The 27,210-nt window shown below is 40.7% G+C and overlaps 1 protein-coding gene and 1 long non-coding RNA gene across 6 annotated transcripts in view; one reads left to right on the top strand and one right to left on the bottom strand.

The window, feature by feature from the left end:
- Window positions 1-27,210, bottom strand: part of LOC147758773 (uncharacterized) — a 42,197-nt gene that overhangs the window by 8,243 nt on the left and 6,744 nt on the right. For both annotated transcript variants that reach the window (XR_015327566.1, XR_015327572.1), the window contains one exon: window positions 18,052-18,113. This is a non-coding gene — a long non-coding RNA (uncharacterized LOC147758773). The remainder of the gene's footprint in view (window positions 1-18,051; window positions 18,114-27,210) is intronic.
- On the top strand, window positions 98-25,872 carry RN-tre (USP6 N-terminal like RN-tre). Of its 4 annotated transcripts, none has more exons than XM_022810107.2 (9): window positions 98-1,629; window positions 15,643-15,778; window positions 18,124-18,141; window positions 20,094-20,311; window positions 20,558-20,873; window positions 21,192-21,454; window positions 21,669-21,892; window positions 22,521-22,726; window positions 23,101-25,872. In XM_022810107.2, exons 1-9 carry the CDS (start codon window positions 1,463-1,465, stop codon window positions 23,560-23,562), a joined length of 2,010 nt encoding a protein of 669 aa, XP_022665842.1. In that variant the 5' UTR covers window positions 98-1,462; the 3' UTR covers window positions 23,563-25,872. The 4 variants fall into 4 exon arrangements, with proteins under 4 accessions (XP_022665842.1, XP_022665852.1, XP_022665862.1 ...); XM_022810127.2 differs by lacking the exon at window positions 98-1,629 and adding an exon at window positions 13,621-14,746; XM_022810145.2 differs by lacking the exon at window positions 98-1,629 and adding an exon at window positions 13,625-14,750.

The following is a 27,210-nucleotide window of genomic DNA, read 5'->3' as shown; positions in this document are numbered from 1 at the left end:
TCGCCTGCCTGTCACGGTGTCCACGTGCTTCATCTAGTCACTAACGTCCGCTCGCCTAAATTCATGGAGATGCTTAGTTCCCCGTCCGTCGTTTTGTCAAACAGAGTCGCGGAATATCGGAACGGGCACCAGCAAGCATCCGCCGAGTTTTGGCTGAACACCAGGATGCTGTTATTGGCGCCGCCTTCCTCACCGCATTAACAACGTAAGTGTCAACATTCGATCGGGTCACTCGAAGCCGTTGATACGACGTCGCTCGTCTATTTTCCCATTCTGTTGGTCGCAGCAGATACCGTGATACCGTAAGACGGCAGCCACATAAAATGTAAACGAAGCAACAACTAGTACAGGATCACATCAAAACGGACGAACGAATAAACCTTAACAACGAAGATAACGAGGGTGGCGGCGGCGGCAAACACGGCGACAAGTAGGAGCGCCGACCTAGAGGAAAATAAGCCCAGGCCAAAAAGCAGGCCGGTTGTCACCGGCAGGAACAACAATCTATTGATAAATTAACATATGCCGTATATTCCCTTTATCTCATCCTTATAAAACATACGGACAGGAGTGCAACAGCAGCTACGGCTACGGCGAAAGTACATTGACGACAACGGCTACTGCAGCCGCAGCGGCGGCAGCAGCAGCAGCAAAAGTGTATAACTGTGTGTGCTTATTGCTAAAAAAAGAGCGATCATTATTATTTCCTATTATCATCTTCATCATATGCTGAAGTAATAATTTGCAGCATCTTCTAAACCGTATACGCGTTTGTACGTCGAGTGTCTATTCAGTGTATCTAAGGTTCAACTGTGTGTGTATGCGCCTATGGGCATATCAGTATACGAGGAGTGTGCAAGAGCATTAAAGGGGAATTGGTTTAACTAATCCATCGCGACCTGTACAGTGAGTTGTTATTACAATAGAGTGCGGTCGGGTGTGTATGAGTGCGCCGAAGGTTTCGGCCTACCGTCGCGCCTGCGGGCGTCATAATGGTAGTGTACGGTGTATAGGAGTTAACGAAACCGCCATTTGTATTTGGCTTGCACTCCCACTATTGTTGGCGATAGTGCGAACGACTTGACGTTGTAGCTCATCGCGAATTCGAACGAATAGCAAAGACAGTCAATGACAGGTGACGACGAAAGGTAACATTAATAACTGGATATTCCAATCTCGGTTCAGTGTCATCAAATTTCACATACTTTTACTACCGGGATATTCAGTGTAGTGGCAGCATCACGTCCACCTTTATGGATAGTTTGTTTATCAAACTTTCGGTGTCAGATCTAGTGCAGAAGAACCTCAACTGCATGTGAGCCTCTGCCTGCGTTTCTGATATCCGCGGCCCAAACCTGAGATTGGATTTTTGAGTGTGGTTGAGCTGGAGTTCGTATAGGACTGACTCCAAGTGTCTCCCGGTAGGGTAGACAAAAGGAAGTCCTACAAAGGGAGGTCTCCGATGTCGTCGGACTCTGAATCCGAGACTGAACGTCAGGTGGCGGCGGAACGAAGTGAGATCGTCGCCAAATATGATAAGGGCTGGTTAAAGGATTCCGAGCACATACTGCCCTGGGAAGACCCCTCGTACGACGAGGCCGCGAAAATTGACAGATATGGCTTCATTCAGTAAGTATTAGAATTATGATAACACCTGTCTGAGCTGTATTTGCAGTTACAAATAGATGAAACAAACATCGTAGAAATTACCACGCGGTTGTGATATGCCATTGGAATTTCTGTTTCAATGTCTCGTAAGAATGTTAAATCTACTTGCGCCGCTTTCCAAACACAGAGTTATGTAACCGATCAGCATTGGTCAGTATTTGTCAACGGAAATGACGAGACAGGGCAAGCCAGACTTTTCGCGCGTCTCGATCGTCCTACAAGCAATTTGACTCGTTCCAGTAGTATGTCGTGGTTTCTCAGTGTGCGGAGCGGATTTTTTTTGGACGTGCATTGAAAAACGTCTTAACTGAAATATTCTGTAGCAAACAACTGGCCGTTGGTTTTACTTAATCGCAATTGGTATTCTTAAGAGCTTTTATCCTGCTAAGATTGCGGAATATATTACATTGATCTTTTTAACGCCTGTAAACAAATGCCATTTGACGTGCTGTTCGCCCCCTTTCATCATACAATGACGATTCTTGTATTTACGTGCGTATATATATTAAATAGCATGTACACCTATATAAATGCACACCGATATAAATGTTGCGTTGTTTCAAGCTATGTAGTTAGGCGACGGCTATTCCCTCACTGTCCGCACGACATCAGTATCCTTTCCTGTGTCGTTGCTTTTGCTACTAAAGCTCTTACTTCTCTTCGGCATTGATCTATCCTCATTGCTCGGCTGGTTCGTCTTTTTCCACCTGCTGAACTGAGACACACACACATATTCATAAATGTGCGTAGTGTTTAACGCGGTCCAGTGATAATCTATGCAGTTCAATGTCGTGTGTATTGAGTGTTGCCTTGTCAGAGATCAGAAAACCGGCAGCTGGTACTTAAGCTAACCCGGCAATGGTCCGTCGTACGTACGGGCGTCACGTAGACACCATGTAGGCTGTAATGCGGTAGTAATGTCGGTAGCAGTCGACCCTTGGCATTGGCTTGTCACAGCAGATCAGCAATAAGAACGACAGCAGTAGGAAATAGAGCAACAACGACAGGCGTCGTGATCGCCGTTGTTACGGCCGGATTTCGTTTATCATGTAGGCGTTTTGTAATTGGCTGACTGCTACGGATGAATCATCATTATCAGCTGCTAAGACCGTTACTGAATGAAACGAAGTGTCAGGTAAACAGGAAGGCTGCGTACTTGCGTGGCCGCTACGGCAGCAGTGGCTAATAGAGACAACTACAGGTGGATAATCCAAATAAAAGAAAAAGAAGCACTTGAACAGTTTAAAATCTGCGAAATATATTCACATACATAGTGTCCGCATCTCATTACAGTCATTACTGTCCTTTAAACATCAGACAGTTTATTATTTCGAGATCTTGAGTGATAGAGATTAAGTGTTCTTTTAATCCCTAATTGCTCGACTAATCATGATGCCAAAAACGCCGCCAGCTCGTGAGAGTGGGCTTAGCGGTGTTAGAGGGAAAATTGGATTTGGAACTGTCGAAATTTATTTAGAAAATTTGTAATAATTTCACTAACATTGGAAATAAATAGATATGGAATCATTGATCATATTCAGCTGTAGCTCCCATCTGAGAAAGTACATTCATCCTCCTGTACATACATAGATCTTGTAGTCAAAACAGTCGAAATTTTAAGCAACATCATGCGAAACACGGGCCGCTGCATTAGTGCTTACCATGAAAGACCAATATTCTTGAGCGTTAATGATGAGTTTATCTCTGTTGGGTAAATTGAAGAAAAAATATAAAAAAATCAAGCAGAAGCTGTTGAAGAATCGCGAAGTAGTAACTGCCAAACGTTACAGTTCTCGAAAAAAACGAGACATTATCGTAATCAAATGGTAAGCGTTGAAATCATCTGTAGTCTCTTGTAGATAGGAGTACGTAATAGCTGTGCGTGCGCAAGAGCTAGACCTATGACGTGCGGGTGTGCTAAGAGCAGAGCAGGGCAATCAAACAAGACATGAACTGTATATACTGGTACACAGTATTACTACGATCGACCCTGACATAACATAAGAAAATCAGAGAGCTGATTAGCTTCTTTACGCCAATATGTTGTTGGTCTATTCCCTACTGCGATGATTGAGTAATCCATCTGACAGTCCTAAGTTAATGCAGTTTTGTTGTTGACGGTGATATCGATGATGTGATGTGACTTTATAATGATGTTATTGCTGAACGCAAATTATAAGCCGGTTAACTTGCGGAGTAGTTATTGATGTTGAAGAATCACTTGAAGTGTCAACAAATTACCCGTCTAAGTATTATATATGAAAAATGCACAGTGCTTATTAATAGTGTCAACTGAATACTATACAGCTGTGTTATTCACTGCCTAGCTTCACCGTTCCATTTGATTTCTGTCACTCACTCCGATTCACCGTCGTATCCAATCTTCATCAATCACATGTTCAGTCGAGTCGATCTCTTCTATATTCTCCTTTATTGCCGCCTTCCGTAGTATATTAGTTTTGTATAATTCCATAGTGGTGACTCATTGTTTAAATATCTGTTGGCAAATTCGCCGTCAGATGTGCCTTGTTGACCACAGCCAAGGTTGAATCCTGTGTTGCGCGTCGTTGTGCGCCTATGCGCGAGGATTCGCGAGTCCGCCTTGACGGCGGCAGTTCTTTTATAAACTCCTTGCTGTAAGTACTCTTGGGATAGTCAACGATGCCCACCGTTGATGGAGGCTCGACGCGCTGCTCTTCCATCTAAGCGCCCAAGCAGATAAGAACTGCAAACACACACACGAAACGGGTGAGACTATCGAACCGTGCGACCAAATTACAGCTTCGTCGTGTCGAAGTAGAAAGAACGCTTTCTACGTAAGTTAACTGGTGAACAACAATCATTAACTCGCTCGCACTGGCTACCCGGCGTATATATATCGTAGCGGGTTACGACCGACTGTGTATAAAGGCGAAGAAGTAAAGAAGTTGATTGCGATGCCTACTTCAACGGTAAATTAGCCGTTTGTGTCTACCAGCCGGCGTCGGTCATTTTCCTGGAATATAGGTAACGTATCCGTGGATGTAATCGACGAGCGACTTCGATATATTCACAGAAGTGATTGAAGCAGCTGTCTGTGACTGGCCAGTCGATGATGGGGACGCATCTATCACGATCGTGTCAATAGGCAGACATAAAAACAATTATGATAACTCATAGACTCAGATATCTCGCACGCACATGCATACGAATAAACACAGTCGGGCGGCCAACCATACTCCCACGAGAGTTATTCAGATACTGAAATTAACGTCATCTGCAAAATTACCAGCACCAGCTTCGCTGCTAATATTAACATCTTTGTCTAATACGTTCCTTCTTCTAAGCCATAGCAGTACTCAGGACTCTTTTACGCTAGAAATACTTTGTTATGTTTAGTACTCCTCTTTACGTTGTATTTCAAAGCCTCTCCTTTTTGCTTTTATCGATAATCGTCCAGTGGTCCACGAGCCGATTGACAGCACAAACATGCGGTTCAGGTTGCTCACATAATTACCACACAGTATCGCTTATGATAGGGCTTAATATACTTTTTTGGATTTAATATATATATAATATAATCATACCTGTTGCAAGTGAATCCCTCCGACTTAGGGGTACTTTTCCTTATTTTCCTATATACCTAGCACTCTAGCAACTCCTATACAGCTATACATCAAAATAGTCGATAGTGAAATCTGCTGGCTCACAGAAAGCCCGGTAATTACACGGAGTTAGATCGAAAGAATGAGTAAGTTAAAGCCATTTTTAGATATTCCCTTATTCAATTCAGGAATAATTGGGGCATGGCAATGAGGTTTAGTGTATCCATGAATTTCTTGAGGAACTTGAAATAACGAGATACACGCTCAGCTTTACTGTTCCACTTCCCATGAGTTTATCATAACCGCAGGTGGTTTTGATGTCCATGGCAAATTTTGCAATCACCTTACATCTACGGAACTCGATTTCTATCGAGGGTGACGCCATCCTATGCTTCGTCTATAGTGACTGCGTGCTCTAAGTGCGCGTAAATTCTACGTGAATTACGCCACACACATTTCTAGCTATTAGTTAATTTATGAAGGCCCCATTTTTACTAAGTGTCCGCATTTTCTGTATTTGAGTTATAATTCTGCAATATGTTTCATGTAAGATGCTAGTTTTATCTGACAAAGTCCTTAGGCTACGAACTCTGCTTTCGTAAAAGGCCCCTTCGATTGTGGTAATGAATTTGTTTTTTGGGCCTTGCTATCTGGTTACCTCCTCGTTGGTCTTCATCTATCTCCGTTTTCGAAACGTTTGCATCATTCAGATCATTTGCTTGATTTAAGTCCCCCAGATTCGCCTGTAACTACCCAATACGTGGTAAAGTCTGTGTCATGTCTTCTAAACCTGAAGCTTTATTTGGTTCCAATTTGTTCGCTGCTGGTTCACCACAAAAAAACTATCCTTGGAACAATCAGAAGATTCAGAAAAATCAGAAGGCTTTTTAGCCTTTTTCTACTATTTGTAAGGGCTGTTTTGCGCAGTTGGTCGTAATAGGTATAATTGTCTTATGCGCCTGCAGCTGTTAAATAAAACGATTAAAATTAAAATATTTGGTGTAATTTGGGCAAATGAAAAATTACCACAGAAACCAAGTTCAGTAGAAAGCAGGTTCGTAACTAAACGTTTGACAAATATTGTGGATTTTTTGAAGCAAAAAATTATTGATTACCGTATTTGACGTTGCTGAAAGCCATAAAATTTTTTATTCAGATCCTCACGCTGGCAGAACCCACTGACGTCAAACCAAAAAGTTCCAAAGTCTGCTCTGTATAAGTTTAGCGTATTGGCTGATTGAAAATGAGTCATATTGACAATTCTGCACCATACACATTGCACTTCATTTATCTAACAACATCGACAAAGGTATTGTACGGCACCGGATGCTGTCCACTGAACTATTATAAATGAGACATATAATATCGTTAAAACTATGTCCTAATATTTCCGGAAAATTTCTCCAGTATCTATGTGACAATTAGTATGCCTAAACAGCAACCGGATTTCCCGTAACTCAATTGCCTTCGGTGGTGAACGTCGAACCATTATACAGTGGCGCAACACATCACTTATGTCTCTAGCTAGCACGACAGGACGGCTTCATCGCTTAGTCATTTGTATGCACGTACAATGCAAAGCAGCTAGTGTTATAAAAAAAAAAAAAAAAAAAAGTGTAGTTTGATAAACTACACTTTTCTACACTCTGATAGAGCGTAATGTGCAAAAAAACAACTGTCAAATAACAGCAAAGGCCTCTTCATAATATATGTCCTCTGACGGGACAACAACTAATATGATGTTCCACAATGACCCTAGCGAGTGTTATTCATAGGCAGCTGCGTTCACGACAAACGCTTGGCTATATTCTATGACTCTGTTGTACGACTCTTCAATCTACAATAGGTAATGGTTGGCGTCTGGGCCTACATTTGATACAACAATTGATGACGTTCGTGCAGGTTTATGTACCGTTTACATACTCCAAGAAACTTCAGTTTGGGAGTAGCATATCTATTGTACATGTCATGATAACATGAATGTGGTTCCAAATTTAAGCGTTAGAAAATAGCTAATATAGAATACATATAGGAGTGTATATATATATATATATATATATATATAGTAGTGCACGATCCGTCTAAAATGTATGAAAACTTAAGTATCAGACAAATAAATACAAAGTCGAGGACAACGGCGATCACGTCGTTGCCACCATCGTCGAATAATAATAATTGTTGTTAGGAGTAAATCATGTGGACTGTGCCAGAAGTTCCATGCAGTTGAATAATGGTCGAGTGAGAGGGAGATAAAAAATTAAATAAAACTTTATTTCCATACGTAAACTGTTTATCACTGTTGATATAAAGGTCATGTTACGGTGCTTTACGATCGGTATATAGAAAAGTCGTAGGAAGTCGACCCAGTGAAGAACTATGCATAGCAAACGTTGCGGCTCCAGGTTAACTTTTCGCCCAATTTTTGCTTCAGTTAGTTAAAATATACTCCAGGCGATACGAAATACTCAAGAAGACTATTATGAGAGGGTGCAGTGACATATAAAAGCACCAGAAAATAATGTTTGCTTATGTGACCGTACTCAGTCTACGGCCCCATATCGTGGCAACCAACTGCTGTAGAGGAAGCCGAAGTTAGAGTTCAGTATTAAACAACTAGGGTCGGCGCAAACGTTTTTATTCGCGCCTGGCAGTAAAAAAGGAATAGAGAATTTCAGCTGATTCAGCGAATATGTTAACTTCTATGCTCCGCGTAAGAGATAACCTAACATTTGCTAAAGGAAAATAACATTTATAGGGTTTACGTGATCGGTAACACCCTTTGCTACTGAGCAGTAAATAGATAGCAATTACGCGGTGTTTGTTCAGGTAGCCAGTATTACTGTTGAATGTTGATCCATTTTATAATACAATAAGTACATTCACAAAAGTTGTGCTAATTAAATGTTAGTGTCGGGGGTTCCAAATTGTCTAGCAGTACATTCACCCAAGCATTGTGAACTAAGAAGGTTTATAGATTAGGCGAAGAAATAACTGCGTAGTGTTGTAGCATTGGAGCCAAGAAACTACTAGGTTGTAATTTGAATTGAATTGTTCATAGATAGATTGTTTGCCCTGTGGTACGTTTACAGAGCGCTATACCGTGTTTTTTGAAGCTATTAGAGCGAATGCGCGTATCTATTGAGGAACATGTTCGCCATTGGAAGATATGATAAGATGAACTTCGTGGGCACAGTGGATTTCGAAATCTCAGCTTCCTAAACACGCGAGTTTACCATTAAGTGATGCCTTGTAATGGGAACTGTTACCAGCTTGGTAACCAGTATTAAAAAGACATACTCAGTTCGGCATCGTTGTCTGCCGCCGCGTAACTCGTCAGAACTCCCAGGAGTGTTTTTGGTATTATTGAAATCGAAAATAAGTGCTTCAAATGTTCGTTTTAAACACTCTACTGCGAGGCAACGCTTAAAGGTGGCCGCGTATTTCACTTAGTAATTAGAACCGCATTGGCTTACCCGCTGGATATGTAAACTGAATTTAAATCAAAGAGTGACAAGTAAATATCACTTAAATATCAGTTAAATGTTTAAAATGAGACGAAGTTATTTCAAATAACTGCTTTCTAAACCCCTATGGAAACGAAATTAATAAATATACCAAGCCATAACGTGGCACATTAATACAACGTACGTACCACTACTGCTTTACTGTATTCGACAACAGTTTCAGATACAAATTTCAAGTGCGCTAAGACCATTAGTGAGCTTCAAGGTAGAAAGTAGAAATATGCGTGATAGACGCTGCGTGTGTCACACTTCGTGGCGCATTCTTGAATATTTTCATGAAGTTGAGACACGAGTCATACGCGTACCACCGCCCTAAAGCTGATCGAAAAATAACGGGACGTTTATGTATCCAAGTAGGTCGGCGTACATAGTATGAAAATATGAACATTTGGCAGCTTAGTCCGATATGGTAGCGTTCACTGTATTCCTTGAAATTAAAGTCGAGAACCAAACGAAAGCAGCTCCGAGCGAATGAAGTCCACCAACGTATCTCAATAGGGAGGCGTTTTCCTGGTTTTATTTGTGCCCATAATAATTTCACAGTATGCTGCCATTATTGAAAAGCGTTGTTTGTTTAAAAATTTGATTTTTATCGATAAAATTTAGTTACGCTAGAATCCCAACAAAGTGCTCTTATGCGTTGCATATGCAAGGAGTTGAAGCTAGAAATAGGCTTCGCAATAGCGTCAGTACAGATACAAACATATGATAGTTGAAGTAAAAATGCGGGTAGTAGCAAGCTATATTTCCTGTTCTTGTATTGCGATCCGAGTGTTTGGAAATTTTCCACATTTCTAGTCTTGTTAGAACCCGCTAAACGTCTCTGTAGAACAGAGAATAGTGCGCATAAGACGTGGAGTTAGAAGACGACTAGATTATATACAACTGTATTCTACGAATACCGTGTCGACCAGATGTGAAACGTTCCTTCGCATCAAATAGGTAGTCTCCCACGGAATAAATTCTATACTCGTATCACCACAGTTGTACCCGAACGGAATCAGCTAAACTAGCTTAAACATATGGGATTGACTAGTCTTTACGCAGTCCGTATTTTGCTGTGCCTAATGCCTAGCTATTGATATATAGGTGACTAATGTAGAATTGAATATGCTAAGTCCCAATTGCAAGACAAACAAAATGAGCTCAACTTAGGTAGTAGACTAACGGTTGCGTCATTAACTTGTCACAATTTCCAGGCAAGCCTCGGATTAGCAAAGCAGGCTGCAGGTAAAATAGCTTGCTGTAGATATGCTCAGTTCGGCTAGTAATTTAAATGTCAAAAAAACTAATACCTAGCTCAACTTTATGTTGCCAAATCGTATCCATGATTTCGACCACCATCAAGGAAATCATTAGAATTAGAGGTCTGCCTTATAAATTCTAAAATGGACGCCTTGAGCCATACGCAAGTCAATACTCAGTGTCTTCACTCGTTCACCAAACATTTTGTGTAGGTCTTATGGTATAATCTTGGTTTGGCTCTCTGCATATTATTCTCTGTAGTTCTCGAGAATATCTGTCATCAGCGCAAGATCATCTAAATAAGTTTACTGTGCCCTAGATAAGCCGATTCTTTGAAATGTCCACATGTATGTCCATGATATAAGAAGTTAACAAAAAATTTCTTTGCCCTCATTACAGGACGTATCGTAGTGAACCGGTGAAAGAACCTACCTAGCTAGGCTCTGTGAATGATGGGTGTTCTAAAGAAATTTCGAGAAAAGTATTTTATTTACCCGATTTTTGTACACTGATATGTCATTGGAGGCCTGTTTACATATTAAGCGTTAAATACCTAATTTTCACAACAAAATTATAATGCGTTAATAGCGATCCCGAAGTGGCTTATGCCTGTGTACAGAATTACTATAAACACGAGAATCCTACAAACGCTAACTTCCCCTATTTCGTATGTATTCCGCTGTCTCCAGCGCTTTTTTTTTTATTGCTGTTTATACTTATATGCCTAATCTCAAGAGCTTCTTCTTGATAGCTATTCTAAGTGTTGGTACACGCATTACCGATGTTAAATTGCGAGAGTACCCCCGACTGGCGTTTTTTGCTCTGTGAACGGTCAGGTATATATCATATTGATGCGTGTTCGTTGCAGTTAGTTGAAAACAGTTAACTACAATTAGAACAACTAGTTTTTTATAACCGATTCTACCAACACAAACTACATGTAGTACGTTTCATATGCAGGTCAAATGAGGGTAGGGTTCGCCATGTTCTGTTATCAAAGCACACAAACGCGGTTAGCTGCTATACGTAACTTATCGCTAACGTCTGTTCGATTTATGCGCGTAAAAGGATCCTTTAATTTTACATACATACAGAATCTGAAACAATCTCTCCATAACATATGACAAAAATACTGCATGAAGATACCTGTCGAAATTGTCGAAAAAAAAAGGATTAATGTAATATCATTAAAGTTCCATAAAGAAGATAATATTCGAACAAGGCATTCTCGCAGGATGCGTTCGCTGCTCATAATATTATAAAATTAATATAATTTTGCGTTTGAATACAGCTTTTTTTTGAATTCATCAATAAGAAGTATTAACCAAAGCAGAATGAGTTGTTTCCCGTTTTAGAATCCAGGGTAACCATATCGTATGCACTTTTTTTCACGTTTTAAAAGCAATACATTGGCGACTCTCTTGTTGTGCTAGTTTATATTGCTTCATGATTTACTATTTCTAGCCCAGATTATGAATCATATGGCATAAGTCAGTTATACACAGATAAGTTATCTACCGTTCACTGTACTCAAACGCGATGATTTTCATCGTTTCCTGACAGCGGAGCTCGGACATATTCAATCATTGAACGAATGAACGCTTAAACATGATAGTGCGAAATTATTGAAAATCAAGTGGTTTCAGCCATTTAAAATTAGTGTGAAGGCCACGCCGACGACTCTCACGACTTTCGGCCTTGCATGTGAATTATTGCCGCCTTAGTAAGTTCATTTTAGGCACTTATGCTTTTGGTTTCGCTTATTTCCCTCCGTTCTCATACCGTCGCACCCAGCCAGCTAGCCAGCCAATCAGTGAGTCAAGCCGACATTCGTATGACTCATTAACAGTGTAATTTAAGCAGCACTCAGCGCTAAATATTCAAAGGTCTAACCAGTTCCTTCGAGTAGAAAACGTGCTGTCGCACGACACCACGTACGTACTACTAGTCGTAGCAAAGACCCAAGTTAAACGGAAGAAGACCGAGATGACGCCAAAAGTAATCGATGACACGTTGGGGGTGCTCTTTTGTCACTCTTTATCGATAATTACTCAGTCGAAGCAGACCGCGCACTGGAAACAAATCAAAAGATTTGTATGAGAGTTGAAGGCGTAAAGTGTTTACGACAAGGAACAGATAGTGAATCTCTTCTTGTGGAGCAATGAAAGTATCTAACTGATTTAATACACGTGATGTATTCGCTGCTTAATTGTACAGGAGCGCCTTTGAGGGTGGACGTCAATGAAAGTATCCACAGCTTTGTTATAAACGGAGAAAATTGTCAAGGCATTTCATTATTATTATCGACTATTCATCACTTTGTGCCGCTCTTATTCATATTGCTAGGATGTGAACCAGAGCCATTTGAGTGGCAAAGGTCTACTCAGTCCCCAAATGATTGGATGACACGCTATTTTCACCCTGCAGAAATCCATAAACAGATGACGCTTACGGCGATCAAGCAATTATAACGGTCCTGACAACGAAACTGAAGTTGAGAAACTTCAGTTTCGTTGTCGGGACCGTACTCGTATATATCGACTGCTGAATAATAATAAATTTATGCTAATAAAAAGAAGCGGCTGATCAGTAAGTAGTAGACCGGGTGTGGTAACACGTTGATTTAGCATAATGGGAACGAGACGGCTAGCGATCATTGATAAATACACTTGTTACTTTAAAGTGATAGTAATACATTTACTCGTGGATTTTTTTGGTAAAAAAAAACTTTTGCGTAAAACGTAGATGGAAGACGACAACAAGAACTACATACAGGGAAACACGCACAGCAAAAATTAGTAGTGCTAAGATTATGAGATTTTATACATGAACTTATTATTTTTTACTTTAAAGGCACTTTGGAGACAGTAATTCAACAATGGAAATGGGTTGGAATAGCGCCGTTCAAACCCGTCAAAACCTTTTCCGAGCCGAGATGATAGACCTCAAAACTAGCGGAATCCTCATCAGGCATCTTTCGCCGGTACTGATATTACAGAAGCCACCGGCAAGATCGAATCCGAAAAGGAATTGGTCTATTAAAACCTCATTACCATCTGTGGATAATCTCAAATTTTTACCTATACACAGTACAGCTGGGAACCCATACTCTTACATTGGCACAGATCTTGAAGTCAATATTGTTCGCACTCGGCACAAGTTCGTGCTGAAATGAGCCTGATGAAGGTATATGAAGTTCTAATGCTCGATTCATTGTAGTATTTACTAGATATAGCTCAGAATAAAGCTACGTCTAGTAAATGAACTTTACGCTTGGCAGTTGTTGCGTTTATATATTTTAACGATGCGTTAAATTTTAGGCTTAAGACTCTATTCGAACTGTTTCGAAGGTAATAGTTTTTTTCGCGATGGAGGGCCCTACGTAAAGAAAAGAAATTGTGGCAGAAAATGCCACCTAGCTCAAATGAAAAGTACGTAAAATTATGACGTCTTTTCTCCTTTACGTTCTTTTCGTGAGGACATTCGTGAATAGACTGAAAATACAATTTTGTACAGTCGTATTATCACGTTTCTTTCGTTCGACAACGTAGTTTTTTAGTGTTTTTAAGGTGCTAGCAGTGTATAAAAATTGTATGCTGTTTGCGCCGATGTACGGCGTAATACTGATCTTAAGATAAGCAACATCGGTACAATTACGAGTCCTCACGTTTATCGTCCACGACAAACCTTCTTGAATGCAACAGTTTTTCTTTCATCAAGCCCCATTTGATCGTTGATATTCATAATTACTATTGTTGTTACTGCCGTTATGTTAAAGCAGTGCACGCTAGCTCGTCGAATTCTGTAGCTTGTAAACGGTTTTGTCTACCTGCCGGCAGTCGGTGCCTTTGGTCACGCTGTCAGACCGGAAATGCTTTCGCATCTACTGCAGCTGCCCCTGTCACATCCACCAATAATTAACTGACTGGATACTCATGTAATAGCATGGTCATAAGTGGTTTCCGCAGTGACTCCGTGATAGTACCATGTTCGTAGTATACCGCCCATGCGCCGTCTTAAAAGCGCGTCCAGTTGACACCATTTAGTTGCTTGCCCCAGCTATCAATATGTGCTAACAAAGATGGCCGTTTGGCGTTATTACCTTTGAAAAGATCAGATGAACTTTTGGGCTTGGGCTGTTCGTTGTTTGCAGTGTTTAGATTTCAGCTGAGCGATCGTGAATGAAGTCAATGAATTTTGGACCCGCTTCGCAAAAGTAGTAGCGTCTACAATGAGCAAAATCACGAAACAACAAGGCAAAATTAGAGCGTTATATTCGATTTAGAGTGTCGATTCGCATGTGCCTTGAGTGTATCTGTCCAATTTTGCAGTGATGCCCAATGCGAATCGCGTTTCGTAGAATCACCGTCAGCCGGTTCAAATCCTTGACAAACTGAGCGACCCGACGTTAAACTATACGAGGCAGAGCAGTTGTTACAACAAGGCACATCATTGCTGAAGCCAATCTAAAGTCGATACGGCTCTATCCATAGCTTTGAATATAGGGTGGAGAGTTAGCAGTCTTCATCTGCGTGTTAGTCGGATAATTTTAGACGTCTGCTTATTTGAAGCGTTGGACGATACATGCAACGAAATGTAGCGTAAGCCACGGGATTTTCAATTGGCCCAGTTCGTTCAAGCGTTCTCTGTAGCACTCGATTGTGATCCTTATCAACGCACAGAGCAGCGTTAAGCCTTCATGTGGCAAGATGAAATGCGATTAAAGTATGTAAGGAAATTTTTTAATTATGTACATATATAAACTAAATAGTAGTGACCAGCTCTGGGTGGGTAAGAGCAGTTTCGTTCGCTGAAAACTACCTGTGAATTGAAAAATCTGGGAACTTTCGTTGCCGTCATTTGGAAGCTCTTTAGTCGATACTTAGCAGGCAGCATTTTGAGTTACTAGTGAGATGGTACCGATAAATAAAGTTATTGTTGGTGACATTCTTAATCAACCATTTCATTCTGGTACAGTTCACGTATAGCTATCTGTTAGAGTAGCCATGTCTGCAGTCAAATAAATGTCCAGCGAAGCTCAGTGACCTCGAGCATTACGTGGACACTAAACAGGAGAGACAGAGTTACTCAAGTGATTCATCATTTTTTATGAGTGAGGTGGAGGCCCTCCGATTATATTGACCTATTATTGAAACTAGTTTCAAGTCTCTAGAGGGAGTTACAATGAAACACGATGTAGAGTACTTTTTCCATTCAGAACTATTATAAATTGTTTTTTGTAGTATTTTTTTATAGTACTTGGTACAAACTAACACTTCGAAAAACTAACTATTAAAGTTGAGCGGTTTTCAATAATTCTGTTAGTATTGTGATTTCGTGTTAACTAACACGAAATTTAGTCGGTACGATTTCTGGTTATATCAATATGTAAATCAATATATATTAATTAATATAATATGTAAGTTAATTATGTAAAATAGGATGGCGCAGCTGCGTTAAATTTATTTATGCATCTACCTAGAAGTGTCCTTGTTGATTTTATCTGTTAAATCGTTTGAACGGAATCACAATTACACAGCAGTTTCTAACACAATTATTTCTAATTTTTGTCGTAACATAGTCGGTACTAATACTTTGAAACCGATGTTGTCTGTTTTCAGCGAGAAGGCCCTACCAGAGCGGTTTTCAGAGCTGGAAAAGAAGCAGCTGGCAAAGGAAGTAGAACGAGGCGATAAGTGGCTCAAGATGACCAAATCATGGTCCAAGTACATGACGAACGCCAGTAAACATGAGCTTGTACGTATGCGTCTTAAGGTGTTGAAAAGTAATGTCCGATTGATCCCATTAGCATACGTTAAATTGTAAGACCTGCACAAGCAATACTAACCTAAGTTTGTTCTGGATAAGACTGACCACGGCCATTTGCAATACGTGTTTTGTGAGTTAGTATAATGGTCATCCTATATTTCGAACGCATGATGTAATATACGATTGGAAAAAGTAATGTATTTTCAGATGGCATATGTTACGTTGCGGCTATACTAAATTAAATGTTTCTTATTATTGCGATATGATGTAAGCGCCCATTTTACCATGACTTTGATGGAGAAGCGATTTCGGATAGTCCACTTAAACAAAGGTATCCAAACAGTAATACCCAAACTTAGCGAAAATCTGTCTTCCATTGTTGCCGTCCTAACTAAAAATGTCTTTTATATCTCATCGTCTGATGCAGCAGTCCTCAATTTTTTTCACATCGTGAATGGTTGTTGTTACTGTTTTTGTTGCTGTCGATGTTGCTGTTGTTTTTGTTGCTGTTGATATTGTAGTCAGCGTGTGTTATGACAATGTTTGATTCCACCACAACTCAAGGTAAAGGAAACAGCCATTTGGCTTTCTTTACCGCCATCCGGTAGTAGTATTATTAGATACTTGCTACTGAAAGGTAAGCGGCCCGTTGTTGTTGTATCGACAATATGGAAGGAAAAACTACGACGATGAGTTAGGAAGTGGTCGTGCTCATCTCACGAAGCTCACAGCTACGCTATAGGCTCACGCCAGCTTCCAACCAGTTGTTCCTGCTGGTGAAGCCGTGTCGGTGTCGAGGTATACCTTTGAACTGACCGGCTCCAGATGTGGGTGGTGATGGCTTTTTGATGAGACTTCTACTGTTGACCCAGCCTTTTCGTACGGATCGCATGGCGAATTTATTGTTCATGGTGGTGACCGAAGGGGCAACGATTCAATTCTGCACATGATCTTGCAGACACATTTTTGCCGGACGTTTGTTGTTCGGCGCATAGATCTCGTCTCAAGAAAATATCTCTTGTCCATTGTCTAGTGGCTCTTAGCTATTAGCTTCGTAAACTGAACCTCAAGCTGCCTAGGTTTCATATAGTTGAATCTACTGTCCTGGAGATATATGACGCTCGGTGTAGTAACAAATATGCATAATCTATATAGCCGCTACGCTACTACGTATATTGCATTCGATATCGCTGAGCTCTGTCAAAGGCTGTCTGACTAATGAACTGAAGTGTTGGCTGTCTAGTCTGCGGGACCGCTTGCTGGCAATTTGCACAATCAGAAGAGCTTTGCTGGTTTAGAGCATCGCGGTTACATTGGCGTCAGCCTCAGGAGCGGTTCAGCTCAGCTCGTTTTAACACTTCATCTCATCATCCTTCTTTAGTCGATGGCTTAGAGAATGACTGACCGCCTTGCCTTTCGTCACTATTGCTCGTTTATTGGATGAATCTCCATCCTATTCAGCCATCCAAGAAAGCGTTGATAAAAATATGGACAATGTAAAAAAAAATAGCTATATACGAAGATATCCGAATCGACATTGAGATAGGTGAATGGTATCGCATTTTTTCACGCTGCTACATGGACCAACCACCATCTACATCATCATCATCATCATCATCATCATCGATGGTGGATTCGTTTCCTTCACTTTGCACAATGGAAAACACGCGCACCCCGTACACACACATCCATGTGCACACCCATATACACACACGCAAAACCTCACACCCACATACCCACCCATACATACACACACACATATACACACATACACACACACACGCACACACACACACACACACACACACACACACACACACACACACACACACACACACACACGCACACACACACACACACACGCACACACACACGCACACGCACACACACACACACACACGCACACACACACACGCACGACACACACGCACGCACACACACACACGCACACACACACACACACACACACACACACACACACACACACACACACACACACACACACACACACACACACACACACACAGCACACACACACACACACACACACACACACACACACACACACACACACACACACACACACACGCACACACGCTCGGACACGCATACACACACACACTCTCACGCACACACACACACACTCTCACACACACACACACACACACACCACACACACACACACACACACACACACACACACACACACACACACACACACACACACACACACACACACACCACCAACTATGTGCACTTACCTTTATCTGCGTAATTCCGTATTTACTCATGCATACCGGATTTAACATCCCGTTTCCTGTTGCTGCAAATAGCCAAAGAAGTATGGGAAGGTAAGTCTTGGTGCACGCATTGAGATGAATACCGAGATAGGTTTGTACATGGCTATTATTTTTCTACTAGTACTAATTTATAAACAGAAGCAATACTATGCTGGGTCTTCTTGATATTTAATGGGGATTATGCATGCCTATAGAACGAAGATTTTTTTTGCCATTATTTCCATCACTGATGTTGGATTCGTCAGATTATTTGTTGTCAGATAAGCGGATGAATCATATGGTTTGTTGCTACGATTATGGACACTGTCAGTAAAATAAAAAAATTTTCGAACGATTATCTATGTACAAGCTATCATATGGTCAACTATAAGGCGTGTGAGCCCTTACGAAATACAGCAGTGATGTAGTATCTTTATGGACTTTTAGTCTGCAAAAGAGCCTGATCTTTTTCTCAGCATGCTTTAAAGAAGAAAAATAAGATCAAACTATTAACAGCATTTGTTAGACATGTCGATTATTTAGCATGTAGTTGTATTTTTAATGGATTTTGTAAAATCGAACGCCGTTGCAGCCATTTTCAATCGCATTTAAGCAGATGAACTACGACTATCCTTCATGAGCCGGCCCTTTGATACGCGTCAACGAAGGTACTTAAATGGTTACCTTGAATTGAGACGATTTTATGGTGCTTTTTACAGTTTACTTTTCATCAAAATAACCCTTCAGGGTATCAACAACATAGAAAGCAAATCATAAGTTATGGAGGCGTGTACGAATAGCATCATAGCATTAAACCGTTAAGCTTAAGTTCACGGACCTATTCAAAAAACGTGTGTGTAATTGTAATAATAATTTCAAGAATCGTGTGTGTAATTGAATTCAGGCTATGAAAAAGTGCTTAAATAGCACACCCTCTACTTACATCGATATTGTGTGTATAAAATGACATAGACTTCCTGTGTGATTGGCCCACCATAGACAGCTAAAGCCAATTAGAAGCTCACTAATACCGCCATTTTGCATGAAATTAGCTTGCTTCAAGTATTATCTGTCGCCACCAGGTTAAAGGCACTAGTATAGCAGCAATGGCGGCAGTTATTGTAACTTTATCGAAGAAATAATCACACTTTAAACAGACCCTTTATCCAGCGACGTCTTCCAAATTACCAATTGGTTGAAATCATTCTAATTAATCTAAAGTCGTATCGAGATACCATAATCGAGAGAACGCATGCGTCTGCCACCATTCTTGACCAACTGGCGACCGGTCAGTAATAGTAGTGTTTACGCCCCCTAGCAACGGCTGTACTGTAGAATAATTGCCAATAAAAGGCGCTGCTTACCATCAGACGCAACGCATGTTTGTTGATACATCGTATACCATCAAAAAAAAAAACGTTGACGCGTTGTTTCCATTAGTCGTAGTGTTCTTGTTGCCAAGCTCTCTCAACAAGCTGTCATCCTTTTTGTATGACAGTATAAAGATTCATCGATTTTGTCTCCAAGCACACTTTTACCAGGCCTACGATAAAGTTGTGTGTGTATCACAATCATTGCATGGACACCTACCATCTATATTTGAAATAGGCCCATAGAGATTATGGGCAAATCCGCAAGTCGTAAGACAGCAAATTAGCTTATTTATTATTAACTTATGTTACTTACCTTGATGCTTAACAATGTGCGATAATAAAAATGCGTTTTACATCTGCTGACCTCTATGGCAAGATAGCGAGTTCAGCTTTCGAATGATTATAAATAATAAACGTTTCGTAGCTGCTTACGTTTGGACAGGATGGCACACAAAAAAACGTCCCGTTTAAATAAAAACAAACGCAGTCACGCTCAGTCTGTTTTGCCCGTTCTGTCCTACAACAATCGGTTACCGTTTAATGTGTACTAGTCAAACGAAATACTTTACTGTTATGATAGCGATTATCAGTAAAATTTTAAAATGTAATCTTTAAGCCAATAATTGAACACAATCTATACTTGGGTTACAGTTGCGTAGCCGAGTGTACAAAGGCATTCCAGATCGGATTCGAGGGGATGCGTGGAAGCTATTGTTGAACGTGGACGAACTAAGCGCCCAACAACCAACGAAGTACCAAGAGATGAAGCAGCTGGCTCGAAAAGAGAGTCCCGACATTCGCCAAATTGATCTTGACATCAATCGCACATACCGCAATCATGAAATGTTCCGACAGCGATACTCGATCAAGTAAGTGAACCCATAAATATTGCATTTAGAAAACTATGATTCCTGCCGTGGTTATGTACTGGACATAACGTCAGCCTGGCAAATGGAAAAAGCCGGCTTTTAGACATAATTATAGTGCGGACTCACCCACGTCGTGATTGTGTTTGCGTTACCTTTGTAAATAAATCAACAAGATGAGCAACAATTTAGCGAAGCACGAATAGGAGCAGTTTGCTAATACTATCAATTTTTTCTTGAAATTTCTAGGCAACAGGAGCTGTTCCACGTGCTGGCCGCGTACTCTATGTACAACCAAGAAGTTGGATACTGCCAAGGAATGAGCCAAATTGCAGCCCTATTACTGATGTACATGGGGGAAGAGGAAGCATTTTGGGCAATTTCTCAGCTCATGGCAGCCGACAAGTTTGCGATGCACGGCTTTTTTATCCAAGGGTTTCCCAAGCTGGCGCGCTTCACTGCGCACCATGATCGTATACTCGCAAAGAAGCTGCCAAAGCTTAAAAAACACCTTGATAAGCATGACATCGGTAGCAGTATGTATACGCTTAAATGGTTCTTCCAGGTACGTATTGGAACCACTCATTAACACAACCGGTACCAGAAATTATTTTTAATAAACCTCTGATTTTTAAGACGACATTTTTGCGGCATGTACGATTTCGATATAGTTCTTTCGAAATAAAGCTTTCACTTCGGGCTGTCCGTTGCCTCTAATGTTCGCTAGTATGTACCAGCGCCAGAAGAAAACGCACTAAAAATTACTCAAGTAATTATTTAACATACATGAATCCCCCCAACTTATGCTTAGCCGAAAGTTATTTGTTAGTTGTCATTCGCAGCATAACGGTTTTGATCTGTCTGCAATTCGTCCTTTGTCTAGTGCTTTCTTGATCGTGTCCCGTTTACGCTGACCCTGCGTTTGTGGGACGTCTATCTTCTGGAGGGTGAAATAGTTCTAACGGCCATGTCGTATACATTGCTGAAGTTGCATCGCCGGAATTTACTGCGAATGGGTATGGATCAACTGGTCCATTTTTTGCAATACCGCCTCGAGCAGGATTTTGGTTATAATGATGATGCAGCGATGGAGGCTCTTCAGCAATGTATGCAAGAACTTAAAACAGCCAAGCTCTCGCTGCCCTCGTAAGTGTCCGTCCGTTTCGTGGTGACAGATTGACAATCTATTTTGTCATGCAAACTTGGGTAATGAACATTTGAAAATTGTTTAACACAATTTAGTAAAATACGCCTAGAATGTATTACTGCGAAGCTCTTTTTGATTCTATCCGAATATAAGTTTTTAATTATATCTAAACATTGGTTTCTTCTTGTATCGTTAACTACTTCTAACACGTAGGTGCACAGACGAAGACCGAGAGTTGGAACGACCCACGCGGCCGTTTGGAATTGTAGACAATATAGGCGTATTGGGAACTCCCCGAGGAGCAAAAAAGACCTCTCGAATAAAATCGACTTCTTCGCATCGGAAGAGTAGCTCGGTGCGTGCACTCAACATCAATGAAGATACGGAAAGCGTCCTCAACGGAAGTATTGAAACCATATCAACAAAATCAGAAGCTGGTGCGCATTTAAATTAAATAGCACTTGAATTATGTTAGACGTGTACGCATTCAATTCAGATAGAATGATTCGCATTTTTCCACCGCAGAATCACTGAAGTCAAAATTCATTCAAAAAAGTCATGAATTGAAGTCAAAATTGTTGTAGCGTCACCCAGGTGCCTAAAGGTTACTACGCGTTTCATCACGTTCTCAGTGCATCGTTTACGTTAAGTAAGGTTTAAGTAAGGCACTCATGGAAAAGGCATTCATCACTAAAGGAAACTGCTCGGGTGTTCATATGAAGCGGACAGTTAAAAGCGTCGCAGCAAGCTATTTATATGTTATATGAAATAAACACGAATCAAAACGACCGGCGATGGATTTATAAGGACGATTGTATACGTTAAACTGAATATAACTTGTTTTTGTTTAAGAAACGTTGTAGAAAACACTTACAACATTAGAAAATTTACAGCGTTAGAGTCCTAAAGTTAGCAGGCAAATTATTTCTTGAGGCATATACGTATCGAAATTATCCCGTGGACAATATAATATACAAAAACTACCAAAATGCCAACCATTGTTTACGATTAATAACTCTAATCGACATTAATTCGCTTCTGTCTTTCTCGATTTTGTTGTGGCAGGCGGACGTTTCACACCGAAAGAACTTCGCAAATCTCCGAACCTTGTGGAAAGCGAGCACTCGGATACGTCGTCGGTGGTGGAAAACCTCTCACTGCGAATGACTTCTTCCCTTGCTCTCGATACGTCAGTAACCGTTACGCAGGATGAGTCCAGCACACGAACATTGAACTTCGAAAGCACATCAACAATGGCAGCTCCGCCAAAGGTAGGTCTCTCTGTACGATGCGTATGATTTCTTCTCTACAAATTTGATAGTGGAATATATACATGACATACTAATATTTAGATTATTAAATATTGAAAAAAACGCTTTAAGAGTATATTTGAAAGCTTACACTGCTTCATAGGCGGTCAAGACTTAGGTCACTCGCTTTTCACCACTTAGGAAGTCAATCTTGAATAAAAATTTTTCGGTGTTTTATGATGAAAAGAAACAACATCGCCATTAAATAGTCTTTTTAACTTAAGCAGTTCTCTCTGTTGGTGAAAAATCCTCTTCAACGGTGTAGAGTGCTACTCTCATGTATCCCACATAAGAATGTGAACGATGTTACCTAATAAAATTTTGTTCCCCTTCAGCCTCGATCACCCTCTATCTACGATAATGTGTCGTTAGCCGCTGACACCAGCATGGAAACAACGACGGTGCAATTAACGCCATCCGCGGATGTTCCAAAGGCCACTGCCGCCACAACGACAGCTTCAACGATAGCTTCGTCGCCGCTAGAGGGTCGAATATCTGGAGGAGCGACAACGGGCACCCAGACGACTACCCCACCGTATACTCCCACGGGGCGTTTTCCAGTCGAGGCGGTTCGCATCTTTGTGCCCTATCAGAGCAGAGAATCAGGGTGTGAAAGGTCTGCCTCAACCGAGCACGTGCGTGAGCAGAGGCCCAGTCCATCGCATGTCGTGTTACCCTCCCCGTCGGCGCAACCGACTCAGGGTCACGGGCCGGCGGCGTCCCCGACAAATTCGGTACAGGATCCTAACAGGATCACGATTAAGGTACACGGCATGACTACCGTCGAAACACTGTGAAAGCAGTCAGCCAGTCATGCGTAATCACCTGTTGCAGCACAACTAGGAGGCGAGATCAATGAAACTAAGAATAATCTATCGCGTATGGAAAATTACATGCATATGCACCGGCTATACAACTGCCGAAGGGTTACTTCTTTAATATCTGCTCTTGGAAGAGTCACCCTCAAACCAAATGGTAACAACAACACCAATGACATGTTTATAGGTGGACAGACCAAAATAGAATATTAAGTCCTCCAAGTTGCCTTTCATGAGCTCTTTTCGCTTCCAAGCGCTTACCCTGGCAGTCGTGACTGGGTCAATTATGTGGACAGAATAAACCTTGTATACGTGTATATAAGGGCTATGGCTGACCCCGTGCATGGTTGTTGGCGCTGTCCGCCGATTCGTGACTCAAGGTAAATCATTCAATCATCTTGATTTCCCTACCCGTTCCTAATACTCCGTTACATTATTCCGACAAAAAAATCCGACCCAAAGTGTCAAAGGTTTATTTTTGTAGACTTCTGAATATTGGAGGACAAGCAGGCAAAACGGACAATGAAACAGTTCTGCACAGATGCCCCATGTAATCGTACCTTTGTTAGGTTGACTGACTGTCCGGTCATCTACACGCGCCTGAAAAAAATATGTGTACATGTCGAAAACAGTCCTATGATGACCTCGATGAAGATATGATGAGCTATAAAAATAAGGAGTGATCTTATCGCTGTATATTACTATAGGGTTCACAATAACAAATGTGATGAGACGGCCAATAAGAGATAAAGGTGATGACTTGACGAGACTCAGCTGTGAACTTCTAGTCAGAAAGTCTCGCCTAACAGCTATAATCAGTTTGAAGCAATAATATTATAATTCCGTTTGAAATAATCTGCGTGTAAATATTCGTACAGGTACATACGAAAGTGACAAGAAGAACAAAAATTAGAAGTCAGATGAAAACAGGATATACGAAATCTGCTGAGAACGCTGATATCCCGGGTAGATAGTGGTAATAGAATTATACGGTAACTAGTAGCATAAATGGTGTCCGACGCGACGCAAGGATGCCACCACGATCCGTAGATGACATGCAGATTGCGCACTAGGCCTTGCCGGAAATGTTGCTACAGTGAACACGATATCTCATCAGCATTTTCATAGAAACATATGTTTTCGCTGTGAAATGAAAAACATTCTGTTCCAATGGCAATGGATTCCATAAAGACTGAGAATCCGAATCGCGTAATACACACACAGCACATTCATTGCTTTGTAAATTCTAATCAAAGGCAATATGGAATTTCCGTTGTTCGTTAACGCCATTTGAGTTCAATAGGGACACGTGCGATATTCCCAAGTACGTACTTATTGCAAAAGGAAAGTGTTGAAAGGAAAACACAGAGGAACTCTATATACGAACACGATGAGTCGGTGCTATCGTTGTTTCTATGTTAGACTGTCCAACGGCTGGCGCAATCCATGCGAATAGATAAAAGAACCATATAAATATGGAACAACAGCTATACTCAATAATGATTCATTCATGTCAATTCAGTACAGGCCAACGTCCCTTAGATTACTTTCATTCTGCAATTAGTACCATAACATTAGTGCTTATAGTAATACTTGTATGATGTGAGAGGCTACCCAACGAAAACATAAAATATGGACAAGTTCGGCTGCAATCAGCCCTGGCCATGGTTCCTTGACTATACAAGGAATTATTGTAACACATCAACTTCCCCGCAGCACATATATGTCAATTAGCATCAAATAAAGAGATCCTATTAAGGGCTGTAATGTCAAAAGCGAAACGCTGTTAGTAGAGGGGGTCACAAGCGAAAGACGTCGACCGGTTAAGGCTATGACATGTTGGAGTTGGAGCAACGCTTTCTGTGCAACTTATATGGGTAGACAGTTCGATATCGCGCACTGAGCCGAAAGGAACATGAAAAGTACAACTGAACGCTCTAAGTAAGTTCGGACTTGAGTGTGTACGAACGAAAAAACCACGTGTGTTGTGTGTAGACTGTATACTGATAGCGAATTGTGCGAAGGAGACAATTTTATGGTATAGAAACTGGTACCCGTTTCAGAACCCGGCTCAAACAGTAAACTTAAGCGTAATAAATAGAGAACAAAAATAGGGACAACAGTATAAGCGGGAGAGTGAGAGAAATTATTAAAAATTACACTGATATGATAACGAAAGTCATTGAAGATAAAATCGAATTGTAAATAGTATATAAAGAGGCCAACAAGCTTAGCAACAAAAATAAAATTATTGATGATTACTATAATATTTCGGTTTCCCCGAACAAATTGCGTTTTCTACTTGATAAGTAGGTAAGCGTTTGAGTAATTAAATATAATCTCTCTGTAATTGAGTTTCGTGGAACTACTTAAACGATACTTAACTATTGTGTTTAATTCAATATAACAACAATTCAATATAATAACATTCAATATGAATACGTATACCGAAATGACGTTAAGTGGAAGGATCGAGAACAAAGTCTTTTAAACAGTGCAAGAATGCATTCAGAGCAGAAACCCAATTTGTATTCGGCTCGTACTAAACACCGGAAAAGCAAGCAAGGGCCAACCGTTAAATGTTTCAGATGAATTCTGTAGTATAAATCATGAGAGAGGTGGCCGTGTTTGCCGTCGCGTGACGTTGAAACCATCAGGTGGCAAAAACTATATCGCATATAGTTTAAACTTCTAGCTTTACGCGGCTAGTATGGGTCGGCGTCGAGTTTTAATTTAAGGTCGATATCGCGCAATGCCTTTTATACAACCTTGAAATAAAGCGCCCACACGATAATTTACACGATAATTCACAATTTTATTTCGATAAAAGCAAACATACTGGCCGGGCCGTAAAAGTGTGTACTGTTTATAATCAAGACACGTTATCAGAAGGAACCGTTTAAAGGTGCTTCGATGATTTTCGTTATAGAAGTTGTAGTGGCCGACTAGTTACGGAAGAAGTTGATGAACCTCAGCAACGCCGACGCTTGAATAGTTATGATATCACCGAGTAATTAAAGATTTACTGCCAAATAGTTCTAAATAATTTCGAGCTATCTGAATGCAGAAAAGCAAATATATGGATACTATTCGAATTGACGCAAAAGAACGTACTCAATCGTGGTTTCGTCAGCAAAAGCTTAATAGAAACACAACAAAACTGAGTCACTTCTAAAGCAGTTCATTGCGGGTGAAACGAAAAAAAAAAAACGAAATGACACACGATATCATTTGTACGTGACCAATAATGTGATCTACATCTATGGCGCCAAAGAAGGTGCTTACGTGTGTTTGGTAGGATTGGAAAGGAATTGTGTATTTTGAGGGACCTATGCTGTCAACAATTAACAAGGCCAAAATAGGCCACTGAAAAAATCGATCGGAACTAATGAACAGAGAAGGTGTCGCCTTTCCCCACAATAATGCCACATACAAATTTAGTTACCCGACAAAAATTGAGGGAACCTTAATGGCAAATTCTCATGCATCAGCTGTGTAGCTTGGGGCTCGCGTCAACAAATTATCATCCGTTTTAATATTTGCAGAACTCCCTAAATAGCTGAAGAGAGATTTTAGTCTTCTCTTTAGGGTTGTTTTTAACACTCTTTGAATGGAGAGGAAGTTTGA

This window comes from Varroa destructor, unplaced genomic scaffold, assembly GCF_002443255.2.
Source record: "Varroa destructor unplaced genomic scaffold, Vdes_3.0 BEIS01000001.1, whole genome shotgun sequence".
NCBI classification, from domain to species: domain Eukaryota; kingdom Metazoa; phylum Arthropoda; class Arachnida; order Mesostigmata; family Varroidae; genus Varroa; species Varroa destructor.
Note: the sequence above shows the minus strand (reverse complement) of the source record. Positions and strands in the feature narration are given on the sequence as shown.